The 27,459-nt window shown below is 41.5% G+C and overlaps 1 protein-coding gene across 2 annotated transcripts in view; it reads left to right on the top strand.

Moving 5' to 3' along the window:
* The window catches only part of FAM91A1 (family with sequence similarity 91 member A1), a 65,282-nt gene extending 45,490 nt beyond the window's left edge, over positions 1-19,792 (top strand). The window contains exons 19-24 of one of the 2 annotated variants that reach the window (XM_074986691.1): positions 2,934-3,006; positions 4,510-4,659; positions 5,366-5,473; positions 5,951-6,074; positions 8,108-8,177; positions 16,386-19,792. In XM_074986691.1, coding sequence (XP_074842792.1) covers positions 2,934-3,006; positions 4,510-4,659; positions 5,366-5,473; positions 5,951-6,074; positions 8,108-8,177; positions 16,386-16,577 — 717 coding nt within the window. In that variant the 3' untranslated portion in view covers positions 16,578-19,792. Of the gene's footprint in view, positions 1-2,933; positions 3,007-4,509; positions 4,660-5,365; positions 5,474-5,950; positions 6,075-8,107; positions 8,178-12,246; positions 13,465-16,385 lie in introns of those variants that run through there. The other variant, XM_074986692.1, reaches the window with a different exon arrangement.
* The last annotated feature ends 7,667 nt before the right edge of the window (positions 19,793-27,459 follow it).

The raw sequence follows: 27,459 nt of genomic DNA, 5'->3' as shown, positions 1-27,459 counted from the left end.
TACAGCATGTACACACAATAGAGCCTATTTCGAAATGGAGCCATTGGACGCACTATGGCTTGTTTAGAAATAGGCTGTATTTACTGTCTACACAGGCCCTATTTTGAAATTTTCAAAGTAGGCTTATTCCTTATGCAGACTGCATCTACACTACACCGTAATTTTGAGTGAACTTATTTTGAAGTTCAACTTTGAAGTAACAAACTTTGAAAATGCACATGCACACACACACAAACGGATCGAATTCACCATCTGCAACTTCGAAGTAGCTGCCCAGCACTTTGAAAGGAACCGAATGCACGCACATGGCCCCTGTTTCGAAGTAAGAGGTCAGGAAATGCTGTGGATGGAGGTTGCATGGCTGACAAGCCCTTCTGGGGCCTGCAGCCAACCGCTCCTTTAAAGAAGCTGGGTGAGGCAGGGTTTTCAGGCTGTCAGCCACCCGCACCCACACTGCCTGCTCCATTGCTAACCAGTCCTAGAGCACTGCAGTCATCTCGCGCAGGATGACCCTGTTGGCGGGTGCCTTCTTGTCCCCCCCGTTGGTGGTAGTGCCTGGCCCGTCGGTGACCACGTGGGGGATGCAGAATTAGGTGGGATGGCTGACTCTTGGACCTCTGCAGCTGCTGGCTGGTCCCAGATGGGGCTGGAACAGCTCCTGGACAGCAGACCTGTGGAGACAGAAGGGGACGGGGGATGGCCCATGGGTCCTGTGTCCTGACTCCGGGGCCTGGGGCCCACCGCTTACTGGGCCCTCACCCTGCCCCCCCTGCTCGCAGATGTCCCAGGGAGCCTTCTGGGATCCTGGGTGCAGAGGGGTTCCTGCCTGGTGAGGGTTGGGCAGGGTTTGGTGTCCCACCCACCTTTCCCAGGAGTGTAGACTGTGGAGCTGTGCAGGGGTGAGTGCCAAGTGTCACATGGGCATGCAGCCCCCTGTCACCTGTGGCAGGGGGCAGGGTTTCCCTCTCCATGCCCCTAGGGGTCCTGAACACCCCGTACCTGTTGGCTGGTACCTCCATGAGCTCTGGTGACACCCAGCTGGAAGTGTATCATGTCGATGTCCCAGAGGGGAGGGTGATGATGAGAGTTCCATTGCTCGACCCCTCATCCTCACTCTCAGCCTCTGTTCCCTGTCTCTGGGTGGGTGCCGATGACACCTAAGGGTCCCAGCTCCTCCTCGATCTCCTTGGGGGGCGGAGGGGGCAACAATGTCCAGGAGGTGCTCCAGGGGTTGCACCTTCTTCAGCTCCAGGAGGTGGTGGAGCTGCTCATAGTGGGGGCACTGGGTGGGCCAAGCTTCCAACTGGCTGTCGGTGTCCTAGGCTTAGCAGTAGGCCTGCTGGAGCTCCTTGATCCTGGACTTTATCCTCCATCCAGGAGGGGCTCCTTTTGTGCTGGCGCTGTTTGGGCTCTGGATCCCTGGCTGGCCTCACCGGTGGGCTCCGGGGGAGCATGGGGCTCCTGGCTGGCCGACGTGGCTGTTGCTACGGTGTGGTCAGGGAGCAGTTGTGCAGTAGGGAGCTAATGCTCCCCCTGCTTTTAGCATGCTTCTCAGCTTCCTGCCTGGGGTTGCTGGGTAGTTACATCTTTACACGTTACCGTAGAGCCCTGTCTGGGCTGGCTGAAGTGTCTCCGGGCTCTTGTGGCCTGCCACCGTGGTGGACCCACTTCTTTGAAGTTATGGGATGTGGCGTGTCTACACATGTCCTATTTCAAAATTATGCTTTGAAATATGGAGCTACTCCCGCACGGAGAATGGAATAAGGAGTTGGAAGTTGTGCCCCCTGACTTCAATCACTGTTTTGAAGTAATGTATAACGTGTGTAGACGCTCCATGCTTAACTTTGAAGTAAGCCCTAACTTTGAAATTAATTTAGAAGTTCATTGCTAGTGTAGATGCGTCCGCAGTGAGGCTTACTTATTTCAAAATAAGGCAAATCCTATTTTGAAATTATTTTGAAATAGTTGCATTGTGTGGATGCTAGGAAAGTTATTCAAAATAACTTCTCTGTGTAGATATAGTAACGTACCTGAGCAGTATTGCAAAGCGGTGCGATGCTGATTCAGAGATGTACGAGATGTGAGAAGGCAGTTTCAAGGGGAAGGAAAATACTAAATTATAGGCTGAAGTGACGTGTGTGTAAGAACTGGTTCTGACTGAAAATGTTCTTAACCAAGAAAAAGCACTTCTTGAGAGACTACTTAGGATTTAGCTCTTTTATCTAAATCAAAAACAGCTCAAAATATTTCACTATTTGCATTTTTATGGCTTTTCATAAACCTCTGAAATGAAGGGTTCTTTAGTGAAATTACAGACATTAACTCTACTTCATAGAGGCTTTTTTGTTTTGCTTTTTTTTTAAATTAGGTATAATGTGTCTTTGTTTAATGTTTTAGTGAAATAAATGCCATAGTATCACACTGTGCATGAATTCTTTTATGTCTCATTGGTTTAGCTACGATCTTTCAGATCTGGAAAACAACTGAAAGAAAAAGTAATAACTCAAAAATGGAACATTTAGGGTGATAAGTAATATCCATATTGTGTATGTGCCACTAAATATTTCACCTCTTAGTGAAAAAGAAAATCAATTGTTTGAGCATTACTGTAGGTGATGGTTTCCGTGCTGTGATGCCATTTAGAAACCAACAATCACACAAAACTTTGTAGTTATGGTTAGAAAAACACAAAGCTAACTGTTCCTCTTTTGCTACATTTTAATTTTATTGCATTGCTTACGTTAATATTTGTTTAAAATTACTAATCACCATCTTCAGTATATAAGCATCTTATCTGGTCTACTTGTTTGTTAATTATTGTTACCAGTCTGGCCCTTTTTAAATAAAAGAGCACAAGTGGAATCAAGAAATCAATGATGCGCTGGTAGCCGACATGTATTTCTGTCCCTGATTTTTAATTTCTTGGTGTGCAGGGACACGGCATGCATGGAATGGGGGAAACTGTGCATGTACCATTCCCATTTGATGAAGCAGAGCAGCAAGGAGGTAACCATCTTTAACGTGAATTTTACAACAAAGACTTCAGTGCTGTTGTACAATTTCCTTGTATTATGGCGAGGCTGAAATTGATATAGTAATGCCCGTTTTCTAATGGCAAAGGCCTCCAATGTTACTAGCTATTGATTAAAGTAGGAAGAAAAACTGGAAGTCCAAAGAGTGCTGTAAAGGTAGAGGACGGTCGTTTTCCTCTCTGATCTGTCTGACCATAATCTCAACTTCCAGTTAATTTTCTGGCCCTCTTTCTTTCTCTGCATAGACATAATGGGAAAACATCAGCTTTTATCGTACATCGCTGCTTCTACTTGCCCCTCTGTGCTGCTCTTTATATTGTAAAAATTTACTTTCTTCTACTTTAAGTCCATTCCTCAAGGCTCATCACTGCTCTGATCCCTACAGAAGACTGCTGGCTGAAAACACCTGAACAGTAGATGAACATTCAGCTAACCTAACTTGATAATTACCATGGAGCAGTACAGTAAAAAAAAAAAAAAAAAAAAGAGAATTGGGAGATAGTTTAAAAAAAAACCAAAAACCCTTCAAGTTAATGTTGTCCTTTTTAAAATATCCTCACCTTCACTTTCAAGCTGTGCACAAACATGGCTGCTTCTAGTGAAGCGTATGTACACTGATTGCATAGTACTTCTTATACTTTTTAGTTGATCATTTTAAAGATTAAAGAGGGTGGAGAGAAAGATAACGTATAGGCCATGTTACTTCCAAGTTGAGCTCTCTCTGTGCAAAGTCTGAACTTGAGATTTACTTAGCAGTTGCTGAACAAAGTACAAACCAGCATAAGCCATTTGCCAGTTTCTAAATCCAGCTTATTTGTTTAGATTTACAATGAGCTGTTTCCTACATTTACTTATCCATCTGCTGGTCTTTGGCAGAGTGGCCCACTTCCTTTCACCTTGCTCCACAGGTGAAAAGCTGAAACCAGAAGAATCTTTCTGACTCCCACACCCTCCTAGGCATTGACAGTTGGATGTCAAAACCCAGTAGTTCATCCATGACTAGCCTCAAAACCTGGGAGCAATGCAGGATTTTCTTGTACTTTGTAATGTATCTCAAACTGAATTCTGGCCCAAAGTACTGTGGAAGATTCAGATTGCAATTTAGTAGAAGAGATGAATATCAGTGACGCGCAGCACAGAAACTGCTGCATATTGCTATCTAGCTGAAGATGTGGGAAAATGGCTCCTGTTACTTCCTGCATTCTTTTCCTTCTTCCCCTCCCGCACCTTGCTACTGTATCTTAAGGTGGTATATTATGGTTGGAATGGGAATGAACCATGTACCTAGGTTTTCATACCATGTATCCAACCTAGGAGTTAGAGAATGAAGGGAAATATCAAATAGCTAAGTGAACCTCCAGACCATCAGAAGTCTTCCCCCAACGCGCTAGCTATTAGCTATGTTGGTTATCTGGTTACTTAACCACTTTCTTACAGTGATGCAAAGACAATCTTGTGTACTATTTTTCTCTGCTAGAATTCTCTCGTGTGAATATGGGTGTTCATAAAGCTTTGAGAACATTAAGTGACAAAGTAGATTTGCAGCATTTTTGTGGCTATATTACCATGTTGAATCCTTCCAGTCGATACACAAACAGAAAGCTGAGTGATGCTTCTGATGGAAAAGGTCAGTTGACGATGTCTTTAAATTTGTGTGGCCTCTTTTAAACAAAAACCACAGGGTATACATTTATTGTGTAGAATACTAAAAAAAAAAAAAAAATACAAACCAAAATCTTTTAAAACCATGTCAACTATGTAATGTTTTATTTTGAAAACAAAACTGTATTTAAATAGAATCAATCAGGACTCTTTGAAGTTGTTGTCTATTATAGTGCCAAACCAGATCTAGGTAAGAATTTTGCCTTTCTCTTTACTTTGATGCCATTACTTATGGATCTTATGGATTAATGTCCTTAGGTAAATAGTTTCAAAGATACTTTGTGTTCCTTATCAGGATATCACACCTCAGGGCAGGTCTACACTACAGCATGAGGTCAAATTAAGGTATGCAATTCCAGGAATGTTAATTACATAGCTGGAATCAATGTACCTTAATTCGGGCTTCTGTGCCATCTCAACTAAGGGAGATTGATGGGAGCATTTGTTTCCATTGATCTTCCCTTACTCCTAATGAGGGGCAGGAGCCCTGTAAGTTTGATTTAGTGCATCCCTACCAGCTGTACTAAATCAACCTTGGAAGATCGACTGTAGCAGGGTCAGTCTTCCCTGTAGTGAAGAGGTACCGTGAGTAGGACTTGTATATTCTGTACATCAGGAGATATTGAAGGTAATATTCAACTAAATATTATTAAATAATTATCTTTATTTAGGTGAACTTGAATTGGCGTCAGGATCTGATGTAAATGGGAGCACAGAATCATTTGAAATAGTTATTGAAGAGACATCTCTGGATTCTGTAGCTAAGCAAAGCCCTGAAGGTAAGCTTTTACAAATGACGTGTGTTATTTTATGGAAAATAAAATCTCCCTTTGATTTTTCTGTCCAGTCACTAATCTAGTATTCAAAGTACCTCAACAAACAATATGAGCAGTGCCTAATGTCTCTTCTAGTGTTGCCTTTTAATTAAGTAGTACACATTTAAGAAAAAAAAGCAATGTATTTGACTCATAGCTGCATTGCACAAACACTGTTAATATGTATTAGTGCTTACCTCAAAATAAGCTTCTTTTTCCTTAGAATTAGTAGCTTCATTTGAAGGGTTCTAGCTCCTAAATATTGTGTAAGTTTTTTTGTTTTAAGAAAGAATGGGAGATAGGAGCCTTTTGGTACAGATCAGCTACCAAGTTTCTATTTTTATTTATTTATTTATTTATTTTAGGGAGAACTGATCTAAGGGTTACATTTTCAGGTTCAATTTGCTATTCTTTTCAGTATCTCTTGTTTACATTTTGTAGTATCGACAACAGAACTGGAATGGGTTCCCCTGGAATTATGCTTTGGAATTCCACTCTTTAGCTCTGAATTAAATCAGAAAGTCTGCAGAAAAATTGCTACCCACGGACTATGTAGGAAAGAGAGGTGAGCTTTCTTCTGCCACAGCCATTTTGTCGAGAATTTATTTGTCCTTTGGTGATGCAATAAATAGAAGTTGAAACTATAGAATCATTGTAAGCATAGATTCTGGCTGCTTGTGTACTCTGGAGCAATCACAGGGGAAAATTAGTTGGTGCTGAATATCCACAAGTAACCAAGCTCCCCAAGCCTCTCATTCGCAAGTGACCCTGCTGGCCAGTTCCTCCTCTGCCCTCACAGTGCTTCTGGAGTGCTGCAAACAGCTGATCAGCTGCATTCTGGAAGCTTTGGGAGATGAATGGGGAAAGGCTGCACTTAGTGGAGGAGGCAGTGTGGGAGCAGAGGCTTGGCAGAAGAGGTGGAATGGGGGCTGGTCAGGAAGAGGCAGGGTGGGCTCTTGGAAGAAGGGGTGGAGTTGGGGGGCAGGGTCTGGGGCACAGTGGGGGTCCAATGCTCCTCACTAGAGTGGGAGTCAGTGCCTATAATTGCAGGGGTCTCTCAGGCTCCTGAATATTACTAGCTATAATATACATTCCCATAGCTCACTGATCATAGTTCAAGTCCTAGAAATATCTGGCTGCTATTTTCAGAATAGGCTACTTAAAATTTTTCCTTGCAATTTATTTTTGTAGTAGATTAGACTTCACGTTGTAGTTGGTTAATACAGTGGAGTATTTTTTAAATAAATTATAGTCTCCAAACTAAAATAAAAGATATTGGGTTTCTGATAGCAACTTGTATTATTCCTTGTTCAGTGAACTCTCTGACAGCCAATTTAAATTGTGACAGTTTCACTGAAATACAACACCTTCTATACAGTAAACTCTTTCATATCTTGCTGTCCTGGGACCAGGAGGTTACTGAGTGTTCAAATATTCCGGATGATAGAGAGGTATGCTTATTGTGATGCATAACACTAAAGAAAAACAAGACTAGATATTACGAAACAAACAAAAATGTATTCAGAGTACTTTATTTACCAGCAACAGTACTATTGTTCACTGTAAACTTGTACTGTATTTGCTGTATTTATTTGTATTTACTTTCACTTTACTGTACTTATGGAACATGTAACTAAAATTTACTTATGGTTAAAATGCCAGTTATTTGAGAGTTCTGGATAATAGAATGCCAGATATGAAAGAGTTTACTGTATTTCTTAAATTAATGGTGTCTTTACTCTGGGGATAAATACAGTCCTTTGTAGAGGGACAGAGCAGAGGAAAGTAGCCATAAAGGACTTCTGACACAAGTCTTTCCTTTCGTCATCAAAATACTAGAAATACTCAAATTCTGTAAGAGCTACTAATGGCGGTAACTTTACTGCATTTGGTTTTGGGAGGACAGTTCTTATGCCATGTAACTTAATCGTATGAATTCATGTGATGGCCACTGATCTGTATTCCTTATCTTGAAGGTGGGTTTTCACTATAATTCACATTTTCTTTGGCAAAATCTGTTTGATTTAAGGGCACAGTTTTAGAGGCTGTGTTATGGCCATTTCAAAATGTGGCCTTAATATGCCTCTGTGGCAAGGATCTTGCAGGTACATACGTCGCATGTTATCTTTATTGGAGTTTTGCTGTGATGCAGATGAAGAAGTAACTTATGCTGAGAATCACTGTATGTCATACCTTTCTAGAACAGTCTATCATAAAAAGCAAGAATGAAGCAGAATATATTATTTATGCTTCAGCTACATTATAAATACTGACTGAAACTTTGAACTACACCTTACAGCATTTTAGTATCAAACATAAATAACTTAATGAATTTGGTTTTTCACTTGATTGAACAGAACAAAAATCCAAGCTGTTAAAAGCAGGAGGATTGGAGTTTAGTTAGCAATTTACCTTTTACACAATGATAGTGTTATAGTATTGTTTTATTTTAACAAGAGGTGTAAAAATCCATTTAGATTAAGGGCTTGGTATTCTAGCTCTCTAACAATATGTACCAGTACATGTGCACTTTTTTAGACATGTACTATTGTTTTATAGCTTTTTGTTTTGTGTTTGTTTTTGTTTTCATTTTGACAGCCTTCAAAAACTCTTACATTCCAGCAGAAAGCTGTCTCTACAGGTTCTTAACTTTGTCCATTCATTCCAGGTAAGGGAAAAAATCAAAATGTAAGAACTTCTGCATGGCCTGTCTTTTCGTTTCAGGTTGTTTTGTTAATTGTTGTATAGACGTTTGTGGCTTACTGATTATTTAATGATACTGCTATTAAGGACATTGCCATATTAGAAATCTTGCTCTTTTCTGAAATAAGAAGGGAAATATATATTACTTGATATATTGTCACTCTTGTGTGTATAGTCACTTACCCCACTTGTATTATTTTCCCCACAGCAAATGTGGGGGGAGAGTGTGTTTATATGTAGAAAACGTGGTCACAAAATCCTAAATACTAGTAAAGGGTGCCTGTTCAAATGTAGTCTCGGGCACTGTTTACTAGTTTTCTAAAGATTAATTAGGTTTCAAGTTGACTGTATCCCTTTTAAGAAAAATATTTGTATTTAATATGGTAATTTAATAATGAAAACTCTTGTCCTAAATTTAGCCAAGTCTGAATAGTAGATGATATGTGCTGTTATACTCTAGTTCTATTACTTGGAGTTTGTTTGTTTTGGGTTTTTTTTCCCCCATGTGAACAATGTAGTGATGAGTTAATATTAGAGAAGATGAGTCAAACTGCTATTTTTTGGTAGGACTTTTAGTTTGAGAATATAGAAGTAGCATTAATGCCTTGGAATTTTCCTCACAGTGCTTCACCATTTCCTCAGGTTCCATGTAAGCATCCAAGCTGTTGAAATTTCATGGTGTGCACATGTGTATCCTCATACATAGCAGTTGACAGCTCTTTCCTGTGTGTGTTGGTACCACTTGTTCCCTGGAGGCCCACCTATCCTAATAAGATTAGGGATTTGGGAGGATAATATAATCAGATTTTTTTAATTGTGCCCTTAAATGCTGCTTTTTAAAAGGAAGCCACCTCCCTGAAAATTCTGAATACAGTATGTGTGTTTGTCTTAGAAAATGACAAATTATATGTTAAGGGAATCTCTGTTCACAAATAATTTTTGTCTTGGTTTGCTGTGACCCTGCGTCTCTGAGTCAGTTTTTAATGATGGTTTTGCCCTTTCCTTTAATTTCTGAGACTAGTAACTATTTTATATAGCACAGTAAGGCTATATGTCTACACTAGAAAGATCTTTCGAAAGAAGCCCTTCCAGAAGATCTCTTCCAAAAGAACTTGTTTCGAAAGAGAGCATCCACACAGCCCTGGCTCTTTCAAAGAATGGGCCAGGGATTAAAAAATCAGGCCCCATGGGGACTGCTCTTTCGAAAGAAGGGCCCTGTGGGGCATCTACATGCGTTTTCTTTCTAAAGAATCTTTTGAAAGGGGGTACTGAAAGGAAGAGTGGGATCTTTTGAAAGAGCCCCCCTTTCAAAATATCTTTAAAAGAACTTGCTAGTGTAGACGCAGCCCAAGTGTGGTATATTGTTTTGACAATAGCTGTTGGGAAGAAGCACTGTGGGTTGTCATCGTCCAGATGTTATTTTGGCCCTCTTTCACATCTTATCCAAATTGTTATCAGAAGTAACTGTTCTCACTGTTCGAAGTGGCTTTGGATGGTCCCACTTATGAGTAAATGCTTATTTATTTGTGCAGCCTTATATTAGAATATTCTCCAATCGGAGCCTGTTAAAACATATAATGTGCTCCCTCCTACTCTTTCCCTCAGCATCTGTGAACAAATTGCATCTGTGAACATTCAGGCAGTGGGGTAAATAAGGGGGCTGTGTGAGTTCATTTCAGCTATTCCCTCCAGAGGGAAGTGAGCTGCTCTAGTCCTTTGGATCAGGGCTTTTCCTCCTACTTTAGTGCCTTAGATAATTGTTGCTGGTAGCTTGTAGAGTTTGTAGTTTGTACAAAGGGCTGCTGCACAACTATTTCTAGAGTGCTAGTGTAATTCCTGCTAGTCCAAGTCTATCAACCTGGGTTAAGACACTTGCTTCTGCAGGCTATGTAGATACACACTAAACATCACTTAGAAAACAATTTTCTTTCTGGATGATCTGTTTGTCAGACTTTCGCACTCAGAGCACGTAAGAAGAGGCAGAATAGATTGCAAGTGTTCTGTGTTAGGAACCACTTGCTGCTAAACCATCAGGATCTTGCAGACTGTCTGATTGAAAGGCTAATAGAGCTGTTTCATCGTCAACTGCCTCATCTATTAAGATATCAGATGTCTAAAGGATATGAGGTCTTTCATTTTGGGCTCCTGTTTCCATCTCGCCAGATCTTCCTTTTAAAGTCTATAGGGTGTTGAACTCTCTTCAGCTGATAGCTAATAATGTGAGGCTTACACTCTCTTTTCCAACTATCATAGTTCCAAATTAGAAAGTCAGGGAGAAGGCAGTCACATTCAGTACTGCCAAATGTTTTAGATCAGATTTATTGGTTTCATCTGACTTGGATAGATCTTCTGCTGTTCAGTCTCTGACACCTAAGTCTAGCCACATTTGGCTTCCCATTTCACGAGTATGTCCCTCCCCTCATCTGATTATCCTTAAATATGTCAGACCAGCATCATTGCCTGTATTACCTCAAGTGCCAATGTCTAATTGGAAGACTACTATTGTGGTGTCAAGTGTTTGCAGTATGCCGTTTAATCATTTATTGTAACCGAGTGAGAAATTGATCAGTGTGAGGAGAAATGCTTCCTTGATTCTGAGGTCTAAATCCCTTTCTCCTGAAAAAGGTGTAAAATGGAAGGTATTGTGAATCTTGTCACAGAACTATCTTTGCCTCTTCCTCCTGAGACTCCTTAAGGATAGCCAAACGGATCCTTCTCTCCCGTTAGGCATCCTTCAATATCATAGCTGTCTTTGGTGAGATCAACAATGGATTAGAAAAGGTTAGAGGGAGAATTAGAAGGTTTACATTGTCTGTATTCATGCCATCTAAGTGTGGATTTCCTCAATTTCTTGGACAGTTTGAGCTGCCTCATCCTATGTGTATGTTCCCAGGTACCAGTTGTTGGATAGACCGGCAGTCCTGTGGTTTGTGGTGGTGTTGGGCTGTGCTGTGAGAGTTCTTGAGTCATTCACTGTATGGATCAAGTAGCGACATTCCAACTAATAAGGATCTGTCTTCTGGGGACTCTTTGGATCTGATTCTGTTAGATTTGTCTTCAGCTGTGGTGCACGTGACACTGAGTAAACAGATGAGGAGTTACTTCCTCACTTTGAATATGATCAAGTGGGTAAAAAATTTGAACCTGATTTTAATCCCGATGAGCATTTGGGTGTTGCTTCTGTGTCATCTTCTGAAGATACTTTGTTACTCTATGAATTAATGTATTGTATGAAATCTTCTTCAAACTTACCTTCAGTTGCTGTGGAAGCAGCATCAGGTCCAGTATTTGACATTTTTGGTGTTTCTTTCGGGAATAGGATGTTTGTACCTATATTGAATGCAACCTCCTAGAGCAATTTGGGTTGTTCCTGCTTCTTGTTAGCTTATCTCTAAGAAAGCTAGTGCTTGTTTTGAACTACTGCATGAGGCATGTTCACATCTCACCTGTGCCAAACTCCTTAGTGGTTGCAGCAGTTAATAATAGATTCAGGCCTGGTCAAGCTATTTTGACCCCAGATAACAGAGAGGGGAAAAAGGTGGTGTTTTTTGAGGGATTATAGTAGTTAATTACCTGGCAGTCATGACCTCTTACCAATTTCATCTGTGGAGAAAATTATTACATATATGAGTTACCAGGTGATCAGAGAAGATCATCTCAGTTAGAACAAGGGTTTAAAAAAAACCAGCTCCAAAGTGACCAGAGGAGTTAGTGAACAGGAGCAGCAAATGAGAATTTTGAAAGTGAGGTGGGGGAGGAGAGGGGGAGGAGTGTGGAAGAGGGAACTTCACATGACAAGCAAACTTTGCAATAGGGCCAATTCCCCTACCCCCAAAAGCCAAACAAATAAAAAAACACTGCAAGAACAAATGTTACGCAGGCAGAAATCTAGCAGCAGAGTGGAGGCTATCCCGTTTATTACACTGAATGCAGAATGTACAAGTATCTGTCTTGTAGGCAAGTAGTGTTTTTGTGCATGTTCTGCAAGTGGCTCATAGTCCTTACAGACACTGTATATGCTCTTGATGCTGCAGTGGCTGAGCTGGAAGAACAAAGGGAGACGGAAGTATGCAGAGGAAACTTTTTGGGACACAATAGAAATGTCTCTGTTTGGTTGAAGAGGATGAAAGCCTGAATGGAGGAGAACAACTAGGTGGAGCCAAGGGAAACAATATCTTAGTTAGGACCCTCTTCCAGATGAAGGTAGAGCCCTCATTAAAGTGTTGCACCCCTCCTGCAGAGAGAGACACTGGGTTACCAGGAAGAACCAGGTAATAGCAATGGTAGATTCAACTGTTAGAAATACAGATGATTGGGTTTGTGATGCATAGGAAATTGCATGACAGGTGCAAAGGTTGTAGATCTCCTGAGAGATATATCAATGGTATACGTAAAGTTTTATTCGAAACTAGAGAACTTTTGGGGAAAAGATGAGCCTATACAGGAAGGTTGAGCTCCACGTAAACCCAAGTGGAAGCGGATTGCATGGAAAAACTGACAGGCACACAGGAGCACATGGTTTCAAGAAGAGACGTTCTTTAGAGATGAATTTATTAAAGGGGAAGCTCTATATATTAGTAAAGAGGAGAGGAAAGAAATTTGTAAAGTGTATGTAAGAACTCGTGAGGAAAAATCAAAGGTAAGAGCCCCATTGGAAGAGAACATATTAAAGCAAACTATTGAATATACAAAAAAAATGTAGAAGTGCTTATCTATAAATCCTAGAAGACTGAACATTGAGATGGGTGGACCAGTGTGTACATGAGGATATGGCTATAGTAGGCAACGTGAAAACTTGGTGGAATGAGGATACTCAGTGGGACACCATCATACCAAGGTACAAAATATACAGGAGTGACCAAGTACATCACGCTGGTCGGGGAGAGGCATTATATGTGGAAAAAAGCACAGTCACATAGATTTAAAATCTTAAATGCATTAGTCTGTGTCGTAAATCTCTACAGGTAGAAATTGTGTGGTTGAACCATAAGAGTACAGGAATAGGATGTAGTACTGACCACTTTTATGGTGACAGTGATTGTGAAATGGTAAGGGAGTTTAAAAAGGCTATCGAGGCAAAAACACACTAATAAATGGGGGATTTCAGCTGTCTTTTTGATGACTGGCTGTATGTCAACTCAGGAAGGGATGCAGAGAAAATTTCTAGACACCATAAATTACTTCTTGGAGCAGCTTGTCTTAGAAACTGGAAGGGGTGAGGCAGTTTAGTCCTAAGTGGAGCACAGGATCTGATCCAGAAGATGAATATGGCTAAAACATTCAGTATTATCAGTCATAAGCTGTGTCTACACGTGCACGCTACTTCGAAGTAGCGGCACTAACTTCGAAATAGCGCCCGTCGTGGCTACACGCGTCGGGCGCTATTTCGAAGTTAACTTCGACGTTAGGCGGCGAGACGTTGAAGTCGCTATCCTCATGAGGGGATCGGAATAGCGCCCTACTTCGACGTTCAACGTCGAAGTAGAGACCGTGTAGACAATCCGCGTCCCGCAACGTCGAAATTGCCGGGTCCTCCATGGCGGCCATCAGCTGGGGGGTTGAGAGATGCTCTCTCTCTAGCCCCTGTGGGGCTCTATGGTCACCGTGGGCAGCAGCCTTTACCCCAGGGCTGCTGCTGCGGCAGCTGGGGATCCATGCTGCAGGCACAGGGTCTGCAACCAGTTGTCGGCTCTGTGGATCTTGTGTTGTTTAGTGCAACTGTGTCTGGGAGGGGCCCTTTAAGGGAGTGGCTTGCTGTTGAGTCCGCTCTGTGACCCTGTCTGCAGCTGTGCCTGGCACCCTTATTTCGATGTGTGCTACTTTGGTGTGTAGACGTACCCTCGCAGCGCCTATTTCGATGTGGTGCCGCGCAATGTCGAAGTTGAACATCGACATTGCCAGCCCTGGAGGACGTGTAGACGTTATTCATTGAAATAGCCTATTTCGATGTTGCTACATCGAAATAAGCTATTTTGATGTTGGCTTCACGTGTAGACGTAGCCATAATGTCATTAAACTTAACATTCTGCTGGGGAAAAGTACTAAAGAAATGCACCATAGTTTTTGGGTTTTTTTTTATTATTAAATATTTCAAAATGGAGGAATTACACAAAGATGAGAAAGCTAGTTAAATTAATTTGCCCTTTAATGGCCAGACCTTGCTCTCAGACAAGAAAAATGACACATTGCGCGCCTGTAAGGTTCTAGGGCTTATCTTAAACACGTTCATATTAGGGAACCCTACAAGGCTGCTACTTGGATGTCCATATGTTTATTAAACATGCATTGGATTCAGCTTCAAGAGAGGATGCTAGATTTGGTAGAGCAGTGTTTGTCATGTAATTAGCACTCTGTTGCTGCCTCCTGAGTTTGCAGCATTGTTTTCCAAAATACCCGAAAGTACGAATGTCCAGAGCCACTCAAAGGAGAAATTAAGGATACTTACTAATAACCAGGGTTCTTCAATATGACTGTGCATATTCATATATCCTACACACTTTCTGGGAGTTCTGTCCTTTCTCTGGAACTAAGTCTCTAAAGGGCCAGTTCATCTTTTATAGCCTTGCCCTCGAACGTTCAAGGATGAGGAGAGGGTACGTGTGTGCTCGTAACAGGCAGTACCTGCGGAATGATGTGCTATTGGACTGCACCGGTGGGTGGCATTATCCATAAATGCGGATATGCAGAATCATCTCATGGACTCCTAGACTTTAAGTCCAGAAGGGATCATTGGGATCATCTAGCCTGGCCTGTACATTGCAGGTCGTAAAACTCCATCCACGCACTCACCCCTGTAGTAGACCTCCAGTCACTGACTGTATTACTGAAATCTTCAAATCATGATTTAAAGCTACCGAGAATCGCCCATTTACTTTAGTTCAAAAGAGCAAATTAATTGTGCCCCATGCTGCAGAAGGCAAGCTCCCCCTCCCACTCTGCCAGTCTGATCTGTGGGCGTGGAAAAAAATCTTCCTGATCCCAAATAGTGTGATCAGTTTTGACCCTGAGCATGTGGACAAGACCTACCAGCCAAGCAACTGAACAGAATTTACTGTGATAACTTTGAAACCTCCCTATCTAAAGGTCCATCTCCAGCTGATGGAGATATTTGCTTTTAGCAGTTGTGGATGGTAAGTAACCCTATGTAAGTAACCTTCATTTCTCATTAAAGCATGTTCCTGCTGGAGCATCAAACTAGTTATAACTACGCGCATTGAATTGGCTTCAATCCAGACACAGATGGCAGTAGTGCAAGTTGTCTTTGAGATCCTTTAGGAACCTGTAGTGCACATGAGAAGATTGATACTGGTGAACTGACTTCATGGACAAAGAAATTCCATTTGTGAAGAATACCTATTTGGGTGTTGAATTCCTACACAGGTCCTACTTTAAACTCATTAGAAAAGGAGGCAAGAGGGAGCTTTTTGCTTAATTCAAATGTCCTTCAACGTAATTCCAACATATGTAGCATTTCAGAAGATAAAATTTGAGACAAAACGTTGAAGGATCATAACATTCTAAGTTCTGTATCCAAATGCAAGAAGCACTGGAAACTAGCAAGAACTACGAGTATTAAATTATGGAGAATATTACTGAGTGATGTATCACAAATCTGGCATATAAAGTACAAATGATTTTGTATTTATAAAATATACCAGGGCAAACACCAGCTCCAGCTATGTTTTTGTAAGCAGACGTATCAGAAGTGTTAAGTAAAGCTTGACACATTCAGTGGTGTATGCTCTTACCTATATAAAAATTCAACACTAACTCTAGCAGGGCCACCAATGGGGACCAAGGGGCAGTTGTTGTGGGACCTGGCAATTTAAAAGGGTCTGGGACTCTGGACTGATGCTGCCACAGTGGCAGCTGCGACCCTGGGTCCTTATGAATTGCTGCCAGAGCCCCACATGGCATGGTCTGGGTGATGCTGAGGGCTGTCTGGGGGAGGCACGGGGCTGTCTGGGGAGCCCTGAAGGCTGGTTACCCCTAGCTCTCACTTTTCACACAAGGCTATGCCCCTTCCTTCTGGAGCCAAGCCCAGACCCCTCCCCACATTGCCCAAGGCCTGGCAAAGTCTGTCCCCAGCCCTCAACTCCAATTTATACTAAACCACCTTTTTTGATCTTTGTTTCTGTTTATAAACATTGTATTTTTTCCCTTTTGTCTTTAGGAAGGTATTTCAACACTGGATCTGCTTTCTGACACCAGTTCAAGTTTGTTTTCACAACCTACTTCTGCTGACATGGGTGTTCCACTTCCTGCCAAGAATCTAATATTCAAAGAGGGCATGTTATCTGAATGGAATGGACGATCCCCTTCCCCAGTTCTTATTGCAAACTTACCTAAGGAACAAGTCAAATAGTTTGGGTTCACCATGCATTGCTCACTTAATGCCTTTTTTCTCTGTCTATTACAATTAATTTATAGTGCTGACCATGAAATGTATTGCTGCTGCAGCATAGCCCATATTAAAGTAGCGTTACGTTGCGGTCGGTGGAAAACAGACTGTATTCAACTTGTTATTCATTGGTGCATTTCCTGCTGCAACAGAAATATCTTCTGCTATCAGCACTATGTTTCTATCTTCAGACAATCTCAATTTCTTTTATAATTGTAAACAAGCCTTTTTAGGTTTTCTGATGATTGTTAAATTTCTATTCTGTCACCGCAGAATTGCAATAGTAATTTTATATGTTCATTGCTGAGACGTAAATCCAGTTTAATTTTGTATTTTATTACTGAATTCTGTTTGGCGACATCAGACATGGCTCTGCAAAGGCTCAGTAATATTCCAATAAAAAAATCTGGGGTATCATGGTGGTATTAATGGTATTGCTGATGTCTGTATATTATGTAGGTCAGCTTGATAATGATTTGGTTTGATAAATCAGCATAACAATAATGAATTGATACTTTTTTGAGTTCTTAAGTTCTGAAGACATAAAATCCTGCTGATGCCTCTCAGAAATCTTGGAAAAAGATTAGGTCAGTTTCATCCTCAGTATAATTTCACAGAGAGCAATGGAATTGCACCAGGGATTTATTTGGTTTCCTCTATTCATAGAAGCCTGTTTACATATATAATAGCTTATTTCTTTTGCTCCGTGTTTTATTGGAGCACTTACATGAAGTAATCTTTGCAAAGTGATCTTTGCACCTTAAGCATGTGTGCGTCTGTCATATACTGTGTTGTTATGATCATGTTGGACCCAGGGTACTAGAGGGAAAAGATTGGTGAAGTAATACCTTTCATTGGGCAACTTTTTGTACATGAGAGAGACAAACTTTTGAGCTTACAAAGAGTAAATCTGAAAAAGAGCGCTGTGGAAGCTTGAAAGTTCATCAGTAAAAGTAGCTCCAATAGGAGATATTACCTCATTCACCCGTCTTTGCGTCTGTTACTTATTCCTCAGCTAAACCTGTTCATCTATGTTTGTAACATCACCATGGCAAAGACTGATGTCACAAACCAAAGATTTTAATGGTAGAATAAACAGTTGGAAGAAGACTTAATGCTAAAACAATAAAGCTTTTGGGTTTTATGTAGGTGCCCTCAGAGAAAAAAATGCAGAAAATCTATAGGCAGATAGAAACAAAAATGTCATTGTTTTTCTCAGGCCATCAATTACATGCATCAAATATCAAATTAACCATTTCTTGGCTTAGACGGCTTCTTCCCTAGAAGTGGGAAGAGTTAATGCCATGTTGCTTCCTTTTATGCTAACTACAAGGTGGCTTCCTGCCAGTTGAAATACATCAGATCCAGTTACCTGCACTGGGAAAACAACAAGTTTCTGGAATATTTTGAAGATTAGTGTCTAACAATTTCTGATAACTTTTTGTTTACTGGAATTCAGTGATATAATATATTTCAAATGAAATTGAACTACGCTGTCACCACCTGCCTGCTGTTTTAGGAATTATTGGACCAAGAACCTGTGCAACATGCAGTGGTGGAAATTGTATGTGGTAAAAAGTAATGTTTAGTTTTTGTATTTGTTCTATTAAAGGTTAACAAGAAAATGTTTGATGTGATGTGTTTTAAGGGGAGAAAATGCACCTAACGTGATAGATCAGTGATTTGAATTAGAATGGAATCTTCAGTTATTTCTTTTTTTTCTTATTTGGTTAATGTTTGTATTAAGTGTAAATGTGGAGCTTTCTCTCCGGGTGAGAAACTGGAAGTTTTAAGTATTTTAGCATGATCGGTGCATCACTTATCTCACATTTGTCTCTTCTCTTTCCAAATGTTACCAACAGCAGTTGAACTAGCTTTTTCTGCACATATTACAGAGTTTGAATTCATGGATTGATTAGTGTGTACACTACAATGAAGTGTACGATGTATCCATAATTTTTCAGTGGGTATGGGTTTGTCTTATTGCCCTCAAAAGAAATTAAAAATAAAAAAATAAGAATGCTATGTGTTCTTTATGGATATTAGTGGGAGGAATATCATAGAAAGAAGACTGATCTGAGAATTAATATCCTACATGAATAGAAGTTAATCCATAGCTAGCACAATGGAAGAGCAATACTGAAGGTGATGCTTTACATTTTCAATATCATAGATATTTAAAATAGTGTGGTAAGCTTTCATAGGACAGTTAGCAACATACTTTGTCAGCTGTCACCTGTATATTGTATATATACACAGATATGTACAGTTATGGTACCTCATGTAAACGTCTGTCATTTGCATCTTCAGAATTTTTTTAAAAACAATTGTTTTTATTTTTCAATATTATTGGCTTAAATACTCATACTTGGATGCCTGAAGTTAGGCTCTTAAATAAAAGTAGCCTGATTTTCAGAATTGCTGAGCAGCTATACGTCTGCCTATTAACATTGAGAACTGGAGGTACTTGCTAGCTTTTCAGAATCAAGCCACTCTTATTTAGGTGCTTTAAGATTAATTTAGGAGCCTAACTGAAGACTCACAAGCTTGGAAATTTTATTGACTAGTTGACAACCAAAGAAAAACCTTAAAACAGCAAACTCAGCTGTAGCTATAATACTGAGTATGGTCCAGAGGCTTTGTTCAAAGAACATTGTGCTTTAAATGTTGACTAAACAAAGGCAAGACCTCTTTTCAAACCAAAATGACCTTTTATATTAAGATTATAGACAATATAATAAATTTTTCTTCAAATGGTTTATTAATCATTGAGAATCAACTTAATAACATTTTAAATTTATTTTAGGCATCTAAGAAGTCTGTTAAGAAAAAAAAGTGGTTTGTTCTGTGGTTTGGGAATAGTGTGGTCAACCTAAACAGTATTTTAATTGGATTTATCTTGAGATATAGGAGCCAACTAAGAAGATTTCATTGTGGTTCCTGTTACCTAGCAGTTCTCAGAAATCCTCTCTGGCATTGTTCTGAAACCTTTTGTTTTCTTGCTCAGTGTGTCTGACGTGGCTTTTATTCTGAAGGTTTTAAAGTACAGTAGTAACTCAACACAGTTGATTTTTTCTGTTTAAACATTGTTAATAGTATCCATGGAAATGTACAAAATCCGGTGTTCAATTAAATTATTGGCACATATATGTTTACGAATAAAATGTGTTGTAGGTCAAAACAAGGCAAAATGCTTTTCTCTTTCAGGTGTGTTCCTTTTAGACATGGCAGTAAAATGTGGTCCTTATGTACGGATGCACCAGAAACTAGTTATAGTAATCCCCCTATCATATTATCAGTGTATCTTCAACACTTGGGCCATGTGTACACTACTGCTCCCTTTTGGAAGGGGTATTTAAATGACACAGATTGGAACTGGTTAATGAGGCATTGGTATAAATATTCAGTGCCTCATTAGCATAATGGCAGCCAGTCATGCTTCAAAAGTGCTGCTTTCAAAACGCAAACTGTCCATGTAGGTGCAGGAGCTTCGAAATAAACCCCAGACTTTGGAATTCCCTTATTCCCAATTCCCTGGTATGCTTCCTGAGTGTGGTCTGGAGGGGAAAGTGCAGCAGGTTATGTAGCCTTTTGAGGTGCTCTGGAATGGGTGGCTGGTGAGCCTTGCAAGTGATGGGTGGGGTGGAGTGCAGGGAAAGGCACTGGAGCATTCCCATGTCCCTCTGTCACTCTTCCCACCTAATTATATCATACTGGGACGGGGATGGCTGGTGGAAAGATAGACACCCAGATAGAGCAGTGGGCCTGTGCTCCACTGAATAACCTGGAGCTCACCTGCCACCCATTCCTGACCTTTGGGCTGGAGCTCCTGACCTAGTTGACCAGGTTGGAGGAAGCCACCAATTAGATGGGTTGGCAGGTCTCCTACTGTACCAAGTAGCTCAGTCCTATATGGTAAGAACATAAGAATGGCCATACTGGGTCAGACCAAAGGTCCATCCAGCCCAGTATCCCGTCTACCGACAGTGGCCAATGCCAGGTGCCCCAGAGAAGGAGAACAGAAAACAATGATCAAGTGATTTATCTCCTGCCATCCATCTCCTGCCCTTGTACTGAAGGCTAGGGCACCATACTTTACCCCTGGCTAATAGCCATTTATGGACCTAACCTGCAAAAATTTATCGAGCTCTTTTTTAAACCCTAATAGAGTCCTGGCCTTCACAGCCTCCTCCGGCAAGGAGTTCCACAGGTTGACTGTGCGCTGTGTGAAGAAGAATTTCCTTTTATTAGTTTTGAACCTACTACCCATCAATTTCATTTGGTGTCCCCTAGTTCTTGTATTATGGGAAAAGGTAAATAATTTTTCTATGTTCACTTTCCCCACACCATTCATGATTTTATATACCTCTATCATATCACCCCTCAATCGCCTCTTTTCCAGACTGAAAAGTCCCAGTCTCTCTAGCCTCTCCCCATGTGGGACCTGTTCCAAACCCCTTATCATCTTAGTCGCCCTTTTCTGTACCTTTTCTAATGCCAATATATCTTTTTTGAGGTGAGGAGACCACATCTGCACACAGTACTCAAGATGTGGGCGTACCATAGTTTTATATAGGGGAAGTATGATCTCTTTTGTCTTATTATCGATCCCTTTTTTAATTATTCTTAACATCCTATTTGCTTTACTAACTGCCACTGCACACTGCGTGGATGTCTTCAGAGAACTATCCACTATAACTCCAAGATCCCTTTCCTGATCTGTCTTAGCTAAATTTGACCCCATCATGATGTACGTGTAATTTGGGTTATTTTTTCCAATGTGCATTACCTGACACTTACCCACATTAAATTTCATTTGCCATTTTGCTGCCCAATCACTCAGTTTGCTGAGATCTTTTTGTAGTTCTTCACAATCCCTTTTGGTTTTGACTGTCCTGAACAACTTGGTGTCATCTGCAAACTTTGCCACCTCACTGCTTACCTCATTTTCTAGATCATTGATGAACAAGTTGAACAGGAACCCTATGGTAAGAAGCATTTTATTGCATATACTAACAAGACCTCCTGCAAATCTGGCTTGACGTGCACCAACCTTGTTAATCTTGTGCAGAGGTGACAGCAGGCAGCCCTGATGCAGTCCTTGACTGAAAATAATGGGATCAGTCAGGGTCCAGTTGAACTTGAATAAACACTCCATAGAGGCATTTGATACATGAACAAAGACTGCAAAATGGGGCCTCAAGCTGATTGCCCACAGAGATGTCCATGATCCATCCCATCAAATGCCTCAAGATGGTGAATGACAGACTGTCCCAACACACCTGAACTGGAGGAGTTCCCAGTCCAGAGGGGTCATTAAAGATGTTATGGGCCTGAAGCATTGCAGGTCTGGTTGGGATGGACGACTGCAAGATGGCCTTGGTTAAGATCTTATAGTCTGAGCTGAGGTGAGAGGTGGGACTCCAGTTGCAAACATTGTGGAGATTCCTTCACTTGGGCAACAGGGCTCATGGCATGGTGAGCACCCCATTGTCTCATTCCACGTCATCTGAGCAGCGGACCTGCTGCCAGCCCACCTCCAGACTGCTGCTAGGAAACAGCTTCACATGCTCATGTACCACAACCTTCACTTCCACACCCTTGTGTCCCACCCAGCCCAGATGATGTGAGTCATTGTAGCTGAGTGAGTGCAGCTGAGGTTTGCCTCAGGGGAAATAATATCTTGTATTGGACCAACTTCTGTTAGTGAGAGAGGTGATTTTGAGTTCCGCTGCGCTTTGTTGCCGTGTTTCTCATGAAATATACCAGGGAAATTAGTTTATTTGCTTCTGATGCCCAAATCTGTGCCCCAAGCTGGCTCCTCACGGGTAGGGAGGAGAGTCCCTGTCAGATTCTGAGCTTGGGAGGAAGGTGTGTAGTCTACCTGGATATCATCATCTTCCACATCATGATGTAGCTGTTCGCTTGTCTGCTCCTGTTGACTGAGTCTCTTCCCCCAAGTTGGCTCTGCCCTGGTAGTTTATTTCTTGTTTGCTTCCCTTCCTTTCCTGATTCCCTTGAGATGTCTTCCACTTTGTCCCCAATGATTCAGTCCAGCTCCAGGCTTGTCAAACTTGTATCTTTAATCATCACACAGCAAAGCTATGCTGAGTTCTTCAGACTCAAGCCTAGGGGATGGGGATAGGGCTTTCTACACATTCAAATGTTCATAGCAGACCTTTTTCTTTATATATACTTACACAATGCACATCATTTATTGTACATTGTATCACGCTATTGGGGATGGGCTTGGCTACTTTGTAGGGTTCACATATGATGTAATCTTCACCTTGTCTGAGTCTTCCTCACTCATTATCTCCATTACTATCTTTTCCATTGTAAAGGGCTCCATGGATGTTCCCTTTTTCTTAGCTAGTGCAGACATTGTTTCTAGCCTTCTGACCCATTTGTCTACCTAATCCTGTCTCCCAAGAAATGACGCCTCACCACATCCAGTTACTGATGTCAACCCATGCCGACACGGTCTTTCTTTCCCCAAGCACTCAGGGTTGCAGGGAGCAGAAGGCTGCCTGAGTCCAACTGTCCCTCCAATGTTTGCATAGAAACAATAGTATTTTGATACAAACCATTGTGCCTGCAGTAGGAATGCAAGTTTGTTCGCTGATCAGGCATAAGATGAGGGAGCATCAGGACAGTACAACATTCAGGCTGTGTCTACATGTGCCACTTCTTCCGGAAGCGGCATGGTAATGAGCTGTCCAGAAGATGCTAATGAGATGTGGATGTAAATGTCCCATGCCTCATTAGCATATGGGCACATAGTTCCCTCCAAAATACATGTGCAGACATGCGATCCATGGGGATCTTCCAGAAGGAAACCCTCCTTCCAGAAGCCCCCTCTTCCTCAAATATGTCAAATTAGATTTGAAGAGAAGAATATTGGCATTTGAGAAGAGTTGTCATTAAAAGATCCTGAGAACAGGATGGATGCAGAAGGTCACCCATGAGGAATTATATAGGAAGATACAGCCAAACGAGATCCTACTGCAGAAGGTTACACAATGGACGTTACAGCTATTTGGGCATATTTGCAGAATGAACAAAAAAAAATAAGACCTGAGTATTCAGCATAATGGATGGTTTGAACAGGAGAGACAGACACCACAGAGAATGGGTAGATGATATAGTAGATTGTTGCGGAGCTAGTCTACAGAAGCTAAGCCACTCTGTACTGGACAGGGAAAGACGAAAGGAAATAGTGAGGGAGGCATCAGAAACCAACAGGCACTGAGCCCATGGTTGATGATGATAATGATATGTCAAATTCATTTTTTTACACAATGTCCTGCTGATCTGAGATAACCATGTAATTAATGAACAGAGCTCTTTAATTATTGGATATAATAATTTATTCGATAATATAGTTGCTAAATTAAGCATTGCTGAGTATTGCACTTTTACGAGTGCAAAACTGGGTGAATAATGCAACTGATTTTTTGTCAGATATTTTATCTGGTGAGTGATGACATTAATCCAATATATGATAGTGGAAGCAATCATGACTATTATGGGTGCACTGCAGGTTTATAGATTACCTATACTTTCAGCCAGATATGGAATTTAATTTCTAAACTAACACAGAAATCGTACTACAGTGTGTTAGGTGCACTACATAGAAAATTTCCTTAGGTACTGTGGCCAGCTCATGTCCAAAGCTTTTCCACATGGTGCTTACAATTACTGTAAAAAGTCAAACTGTCCCCTTTCTGGGGAAAATTGGCTTTGTGAGGAAGTCTATCTGGAAAATTAGAACTCTAGAACTCTATTTTGCCAAAATATTTAAGCTTCTGAAATTGGTTTCATTTCGCATTGGAAGAAAGCTGAGCTTTTTTGTGGAACCAAATTAATAAAAAGTAAACAAAGAGAAGCCCATCGGCTTCCATCTCCTGTGGTTATATCTACAGCATCTACACAGGGATCACCCATGGAAGCCACAAGGTATCCATCTGCTGCAGGAGTTTTTCTAGTTGCATGTTGCTTGTGTAACCCTTCTGCCAGGTGGAGCCAGCAGCAGCCAGGCCCAGGTTCAACATCTAAGGGTTCTCCACCTACCTACTCAGAGGCAGAGTGCCGAAATTTGACCTTTTGATCTCTATGTATGATCCAAGTGCCAGTGATACTTTTTAAAGTCTGGCTGGGGCCCTGCGCTCCTAGGAGTACTGCCCTGCCCTCTGGGGTGGAGTGCAGTTGCTGTGGGGGGGGGGGACTCCACAGAGTGGCCCCTGTGCCACAGTGGGCACCCCGCAATCTGGGGCTGGCCCCACATCCCAGTGGGGCCCCAGCCCCGTGGGCTCCAACCCCAGCCCCATGCAGCAGTGGGGTGGGGACTCTGCGGCACTCTGGCAGAGGCCCCGGCTAACGCTCTGGCCACACACCATAGGTTCCAGGGTGGGGCTACAACCCTAGCCCTGGCCCTGTGCCACTGTCTCCACTGTATTGCTCCAGGCCTGGCACTGTGCTCCTGCCTCCTTCCAAGCTGTGTGGGGGAGGAGGAGCGGGGATGGGGCTCTTCTCCATGCTGCTGTAAATTGGTTCACGTTTGAGAGCGGCGTGTGCCGGGGGTTGCCAACCCCTGCTGTGTCCAGATAGATGGATCTTAAAAGAATCTCAGCTGCACTTGTTGGAAATTCTGTAATCTGAGATTGCTGCAGAGATATCTATTATGTTTAGGCAGCCAGTCAGAAAGCAAAAAGGACTAATAACTACATTAGAATTAGGGTGATTCTTTAACAAGATGATCATATATTGTGGAAACATATGTATTTGTTATCATGTCTTTCAAAGCTACAAAGCTATTTGTGACAGCTGCAGTCTGTGTTCTTTCTTTTGAGGCGAGCCCCCGCCCCATTTGTGAAAGCTAGCAAAATCTTAGCATTAGGATTTAAAGATTTTTTTTTTAAAAAGTTCTAATTGTTTTAATCTCCAAAAGCCTTTTTAACTATAGTGATGTGATTGTGCTGCGAAAATGAAGGTGCTGCAAGCATTTCCCTAAAGACCTTAATTTCTCAGGGTTTGTCTTCACAGAGAAATTGACTAGCATTGCTATAAAGCAATAATTCTGGAACACTGTGTCCACAGGGGGGAGTTAAACTCACTTAGATTTAGTGGAATTATTTTTCTGCTCAATAGCTATGCCAGTCAATTTCCCCAGGTAAACAAGCCCTTACTGGTTCTTACAGTATCTCATCAGTTTAAAGTTTGCTTTGGCATAAACTGTGGCCTACAAGCCAAACAAACGAATGTCATTTTCTTAGCAAACTTTAAAATAGCAGATCAAATTGTATTGACATTTAGAGTGCAAGGAAGCCTCAAATATTTTAAAATGGGTTTGGCTGCGTGTGAATTACTCAGTAATTGCTTGTATTTACACATACAAATATGACAAAAAACCCAGGGTCTGCTCTTTCAGGCTTCTGGCTGATGTGGTTACTCACACAAGAAAGCATTTATAAGATTGGGATTCTAGGCTCAGAGCCTCAAAGGTATTCAGGTGCCTAACTTCAATAACTTTTGAGGATCTGCTATTAGTATGTATAGTATCTATATCCTTCAATATTTTTGATGCATGTTTGTTGCTGTGGTTCAGACAATTCCTATTTGCTTGTTAACTTCCTCCCTGCACAAAACCAAACAGCCTTGCCCTGCCCCCTCTCTAAGACCCCGGTCCTGCTCACTCCATCCCTCTCTCTCTCTGTTACTCACCCTCCCCACCCTCACACACTTGATCCTTTTCATTGGGCCAGGGCTGGGGCAGGAGGTTGGAGTGCAACGGGGTGAGGGTTCCAGCTGCGGGTTTGGACTCAGGTGTCGGACTGGAGCTGAGAGATTTAGGGAGCAGGAGGGGGGCTCTGGGCTGGGGCTAGGGGGTTTGAGAGTGTGGGAGGATCTCAGGGCTGGGGCAGGAAATTGGGGTACTTGGGGGCAGGATGAGGGCTGCAACTGGGGTGTAGACTAGGTGGGCCTGGGAACGAGAGGTTTGAGGTGCAAGAGGGGGCTGTAGGCTGGGGCTGAGGGTTTTGAAGTGTGTGCGGGTATCAGGGTAACCGTAATGTTTTCAAAGTTCACAGAAGAAAAGAGCTAAGGGCTAAGTAGTTAGGTCTTTATTTGGAAGGCTGTAATGAGATTTGGATATCTCCTCTTTTGACCACATCAACCATCACAGGGTCTACAGCATCATCCCCCAGTGCTTTGGGTCATATGAAGATCTCCTGATGACAGTGAAGAAGTGCAAGCTGAAGTGATACAGCCATGTAATAAGATCATTTGGCCTATCTAAGATCATCCTCTAAGGGAGAGCACAAAGAAAGAGAAGAAGAGGTAGACAGGGTCAGGAATATATTTGTCTTCTGATGTGTTTTGTATTCTGATATTAATTGAATCAAAGAGTTTAACATTCTGCACATTTGAATCCCAAGGACAAACCGACAGCTAGTTGTCATGGTCTCATATTGTCTTGGTCAATTGTGATTATATGATCTGACTAAGGTAAATCACTCAAAGTAATTAGAGAAATATCAACCACTCTTTCTGCTGTGAAATGACAAATGCAGCTTTTCCATGTTTTCACCAGCTAACTGAATTATGTTTTAACAGGCAATTGCATTTCATTAGAGGAGGTTTTGGAACAAATAGATAAACTTAATGTTAACAAATCACCGGGACCAGATGGCATTCATCCAAGGTTTCTGAAAGAACTCAAATGGAAATTGAAGAACTATTAACACTAGTTTGTAACCTGTCCTTTGGATCAGCTTCTGTACCTAATGACTGAAAGATAGCTGATGTGACACAAATATTTAAAAAGGGCTCTAGAGGTGAGCCTGGC

This window comes from Carettochelys insculpta, chromosome 2 (assembly GCF_033958435.1).
Source record: "Carettochelys insculpta isolate YL-2023 chromosome 2, ASM3395843v1, whole genome shotgun sequence".
NCBI lineage: Eukaryota > Metazoa > Chordata > Testudines > Carettochelyidae > Carettochelys > Carettochelys insculpta.
This window is presented reverse-complemented; position numbering and strand designations above follow the sequence as displayed.